The sequence below is a fragment of the Coturnix japonica genome (assembly GCF_001577835.2).
Source record: "Coturnix japonica isolate 7356 chromosome 1 unlocalized genomic scaffold, Coturnix japonica 2.1 chr1random1322, whole genome shotgun sequence".
Classification (NCBI taxonomy): domain Eukaryota; kingdom Metazoa; phylum Chordata; class Aves; order Galliformes; family Phasianidae; genus Coturnix; species Coturnix japonica.
The window spans coordinates 1-5,315 of record NW_015439005.1 but is presented as its reverse complement, the minus strand read 5'-3'; the positions used below and the strand labels follow the sequence as shown (position 1 = coordinate 5,315).

Genomic DNA, 5,315 nt, shown 5'->3' with positions numbered 1-5,315 from the left:
GTGACCACTGAACAACAGCAAGCCATTCACTGTAGGATTTGCTGCAAGTTAAATAGTGGTGAACCATGACTTATACCTAGTCAAACAGAGACAAGAGCAGATACACTAGGAAAAGAAGTGGAAAAGAAACACAAAAAAGAGATTAAGAACCAATTCCAGACAGCACAAAGACTTATTTCAACAGTACCATGATAAAATGACAAAATTCTAAGTCCTGCTGTATATTTTTCAACCTTGTTGTTAACTCTTCTCAAAACCCATTTAACTAAAAGAAGGCTAGCAGTGGTAGTTTAAATGCAAAAGCCCTCAGTGCAAGGTATCAAAAATCAAGGAAGGAAGTAGAATCATTTCTTTGAAAATCTAGGAACTGGAATTGTTTAAAGGCCAATACTTTCATATATGGCACCTAGATCTATTCCTTTCCCTTCACTTTCTTCATAAAGAGGATCCCAGTTCCTCATATTCTACATTAACTCGTTCTTGTTTGGTATTTTTTATATACACCATTTCTGTTCACATGATGGTCCGGGAAGTCATACAAAGTGCAGCTACAAGTTGTGACCAAAATACCTGCAGGCAAATAACTTTGTCTCCAGGCTGTGCAGAGCTCTCTGGGGAGTAATCTCCATCGAGCAGAGACTGTTGTCTTCCTCGTGTCTTGCCCACGGCCACTGGATTGATTGCTTCTAAGTGTGAGGGGTTTGGTAGCAAGGTGACATGCACAGGCCTGTGCGAACCAAAGTCAAGATCCACAGAAGATGTCAGGTGGGAGAGAACATCCCCAATGGCTGCTGAATTCTCTGGAAACTCACTCAAACCACGCATCTTACGGAACATGAGCTGCATGGAAACAAACTTGTTTAAATCTCTTTTCTGATTGATACAAAAAAGAAAAACATTCCCAGAAATATATGCTCTCCCACTCTTGAGACAGCCAGGATGCCTCAAATACCAACATATAAACTCATTTCATAGAGTTCTCTTATAAATCTCCCAGGGAAATCTGGCAGAGATACTGTTACGAAGGGAATACACTCTCACAAAGGTAACTTTTTTCACTGCTTCAGCATTCACAAGACAAACATTTACCTAATATATTTATTGCAAACAAACCAGACACATATAAACTGCCAGTAAGACTGCAAATCCCTTACCTCTGGTGGAAGCTGAAGCAAGCCTGTGAGAAGATTAAGTCTTCCACGATGAGGCATTCCAAGAATGATATCTGTCACACCACTGTACGCACACATCTTAAACAATTCGTGGAAGAAGCCCATCATGCTCTCTGCTCCTTCACCACCATATCGCTTCACTGTAGAGAACTTTGTAGCTAAGAAGCGATCAAACTCCTATTAAAAACAGGGGAACTTCAGTATTAAGCAATTTTAATCAGCAGTCTTCCATTTGTAAAACTGAAATATCATTTATATTTGTACCTATGTAAGCACAACCCTTGAAAAATCTCAGCTAGTTCTCCACCCCAGCTGTCTTAAGATCAGAAGCCATGATGAGTACAAGACTCCATTCACCAACTCCTAGACAGCTCTCTTAATTGACAAAGTTTTGGAAGCACTCAAAGTGTCTGCAGTGTCTTGCAACTGAAAACTGAAAATAGAAGATGACTGTAACTGAGAAGGGAAGACTGAGCCACAGCCAAAGATCCAAGTCAATTGCTGAACAACTTTCAATTAACAAACACTGAATTCTAAGGAATTACAGATACAAAACTAATCACACACAGAAGTGTTTGTTCAATTCCACACACTTAAATACAGTTCTGATCATTCTCAGAACAACGTGTGATTCTTAAGGGTCCTGATTTCACCCTCCTTTCTCAGAGACAAATTCCTTTGACTGCCAAGAAGGCAATACAAAATATAAGATGTGCCGTATACTTCTGTTTAGTTATTGTTACATGTTACATTTAATGCTATAACCACTTGGAAAACTGGAAACAGGGATAGCTTCACAGGTCCTGCTCTTCCACCCTTCTGTCCTTGATAAAGCAGGGAGAGAAGGGGGAGAAAAGGAAAGTTTTTCACAATACAGAAATATTTGAATGAATTGTCTCTACTTTGCAAGTCCATAAACCTTTCTCTTGTTCATACTATGAACAAAAGTTCCTTTGCTGAAGAGCTACATGGCTAAAGGCTCAGTTCAACTCTGGTTTGTGCTCTCAAAACTTTGAAGGACATCGTGTGCTTCAAAGTTAGTAAAACAGATAGGGATGTCCAGAGCATTAGAAGGTCCACAACTGCAGAATTCAATTAAACTGAGCAATAGTGAACAAGGTACCTGTGACTCCAACATCAGTTTGCACAAGTGCTTTTTCTCTTCCGTTGTAAATGCTTCTTGTTTCAGTTCTTCAAATCTTTTAGTAAACCACTGTCTCTCCTCCAAGGTTGGGAGCTGGCTTGTTTCTATGGAAATATGCCCGCAGTACACATGGTCAAGGTAAGCCAACACATCCTCTACGGAGGCCTCTTCTTTTCCCATGTTGAGAAGCCCTGGTCAGAAATAAATGTTATTAGTGGGGAGATGGGTGGAAGCACTAAGAAGTAAACCAGTATCTTGCAATTACACTAAAATTTTGAGAGTACAAATTCATACCCTTGACTTCTTTTCTTTCATTTAAAACCATTAATATAATATTTCAGTATTATATTAATGCAACAGTCTCATGCTTATTTGCAAGGCACTCAAAATGTCTTTCAGAAAGACTTTAATGTGAATTACAGCAGGTCACTGCTTTTGAGTACAGCACTCATTTGGAGGCTCAGAGAAATGAGCTCCAACCCCACGGGCATCAGAAGTTAGTAAGCACTTGTTTTGTAGGTAGATAAGATACATAGCACTGAGAGACACACATTTATTCAAGACCACAGTGAGAGACAATAATCAAGGGCTACAGAAGCTTCATTACAATCTCAGAAACTACACTAAATCATAGAATGTTACAACAACACAAAAAATTAATATATAACATCAGTAGATTTAAGTACAACTAAAAACATTCATGGTATCCTAAGATGTGTGAAGGTATCCATTCATTACATGATGATCTCTGCCACAAACATGTAAATAGGCTGAAGTTAACGATTTTCCATCCAACAATACATTACTGATTGAACCTCCACTAAATATTTGACTCCTGTGCAGAGGACACAGCCTCCTAATAAATCATCCATGACAAAAACTTGCTGTGATAGGGTAGCACTTACCTGTGGTAATGAGAGGTCCTTGAAGAACTTCAGCCAACTCTTGGATTTCAGGTACCACGTTCATAACAGCTTGCCCAGCAAACAGTGGGTTTATTTTGGCTGCTTTGTGTCCATGTTCAGAGTACGCAGTTATTAAACGAGCAAGGGCATGGTCAACTAAACACAAAAAGAAAGCAGAATACTGCACATGCTCACATCTAATGCATTTATAGCACCAACACATGAGTATTCAGTCCTTTGATAACCTTCTAGGTTCTGGCTGGAAAGATGTTTTTCATCTTTATCATCCTACAAGAGCTTCTATCATCAGACTGCTATATTTTGTTACTTGGAATTTTCAAGCAAGTTTACTCAAGATTTCATAGAATCATGAGCTGGAAGAGACCTTTCAAGGCCATCTAGTCCAACTCCCCTGCAATGAACACAGACACTTGCTCAGCACCTCATCCAGCCTGACCTTGAGTGTCTCCAGGGATGGGGCATCCAACACCTCTCTGGGCAACACATCCCAATATTTCACTGCCATTACTGTAAAAAACTTCTTCCATACATCCAGTCTAAATCTCCCCTCTTAAGTTTGAAACCGATTTATTGTATTATCACAACAGAGTCTACTAGAGTCTGCTGCCTTTCTTACAGCCCAACCTTTTAAATACTCAAAGGCTGCTCCCAGGTCTCCCTGGAGCCTTCTCCAGGCTGAACAGCCCCAGCTCTCTCAGCCTGTCCTCACAGGGAAGGTGTTCCATCCTTTTTGTGGCCCTCCTCTGGATACACTCCAACAGGTCCATGTCTCCCAATGATTCCCCTGCTAGCCTGTATATGTAAAGCTAACTTGTTTTGCTTTGAATCTCATTACAGTAACAGGTACACCCAACTCAAGAATGGCAAGGTACTGATGTGCAAAGTCCTATTTCCAACTAATCATACTCCATGCACTTGCCTTTAAGAGACCTCAAAGCTCCTCCAGCTCCACCCCCTGCCATGGTCTGGGTGTCCCCATCAGCTCAGGCTGCCCAGGGCTCATCCAGCCCAGCATTGAGCACCTCCAGAGATGGGGGACCCACACCTCTTTGGGCACCTATGCCTCACCTCTGAGTAAAGAATGACTCCCAAATGTCTAACTTAAATCTCCCCTCTTTAGTTTGAACCCATTCCCCTTGTCCTGTCACTACCTGCCCTCCCGCTGCTTAACTCCCTTCAAGCACTGCAAGGCCGCAGTGTGGTCTCCCCAGAGCTAAACAAGTTGAGCTCCCTCAACCTTTCTTCAAAACTTCAAGTCTCCTGCTTGGAATTGTTTTTTCCCATCCTATAAAAGCGACCTAAAATCACTACAGTCATTGCTAGCAAAAAGAATTCCCTGTAATTAGTTAATACTAGCGTAATTCTACGTATGCATACAGAAAAGACGTAGATAAGATAGATACAGCACAACCCCATTGCTACGCTCCAGACCCTTCACAGCCTCTCTCCACACCCTCACCCCCGCCGCCCTCCCCTCAGCCCGGCGGTGTGTTGGCGGCCCCGACCTGCTTTGCCGTTCGCCCCAGCTCCACGCGGCTCCGCCGAACCCTCTCCCGCCGCTTTCCGCGGCTTGTAGCCGTACACCCCCCGCTCCGTGCGGTACCATCGCCGCGAACCGGCTCGCCACGACCATCTCCACAGAGCACAACGAGCCGTGCTCGCCGCCATGGCCGCTCCGCTCCGCTGCCCACCGCCAACCGCCGGCCTCGCCGCCGCCAACGCCCCCGGTCGGGGAGGGGCGGTGCGGTTAAACGGGGCGTGTAGAACGTGCTGCACGAGTGTTTTCTGCCCTTAGTCTGCTGTATGCGATGGAGTATGGATGTATTATCACATCATTGACCAGAAAGGGGGTTTGAAGTATCAGAAATGCTGTAGTCAGTAGGAGCAGGGAGGTGATCGTCCCTCAATACTAAACGCTGGTGAGGTTTTACCTCAGTACTACCTGTTCAGTTTTGGGCACAGAATCACACTGAATGAGCTGGGTTGGAAGGGACCTCAAGGATCATGTAGTTCCAACCCCCCTGCCTGGCAGGGCCACCAAACATACACCTTTACTAGATCAGGTTGCCCAGG

The 5,315-nt window shown here is 43.5% G+C and overlaps 1 protein-coding gene across 1 annotated transcript; it reads right to left on the bottom strand.

Moving 5' to 3' along the window:
• Positions 1 to 498: 498 nt before the first annotated feature.
• Positions 499 to 4,966, bottom strand: LOC107306757 (probable 2-oxoglutarate dehydrogenase E1 component DHKTD1, mitochondrial). Its single transcript, XM_015850102.1, has 5 exons — positions 4,748 to 4,966; positions 3,222 to 3,377; positions 2,296 to 2,507; positions 1,155 to 1,349; positions 499 to 840 (listed from the first exon to the last, which is right to left on the bottom strand). The coding sequence occupies exons 1-5, from the start codon at positions 4,908 to 4,910 to the stop codon at positions 514 to 516; spliced, it is 1,053 nt and encodes a 350-aa protein (XP_015705588.1). The 5' UTR covers positions 4,911 to 4,966; the 3' UTR covers positions 499 to 513.
• Positions 4,967 to 5,315: the final 349 nt, after the last annotated feature.

What these genes read in the sequence shown, in the direction of transcription:
- LOC107306757 (XM_015850102.1), bottom strand. Translation starts at nt 4,910, where the DNA reads ATGGCGGCGAGCACGGCTCGTTGTGCTCTGTGGAGATGGTCGTGGCGA. An exon ending in TGGGGCGAACGGCAAAGCAG is followed by an intron (nt 3,378 to 4,747) that starts GTCGGGGCCGCC and finishes TTTTGTGTTTAG; the next exon opens with TTGACCATGCCCTTGCTCGT. An exon ending in AACTGATGTTGGAGTCACAG is followed by an intron (nt 1,350 to 2,295) that starts GTACCTTGTTCA and finishes TGTTTTTAATAG; the next exon opens with GAGTTTGATCGCTTCTTAGC.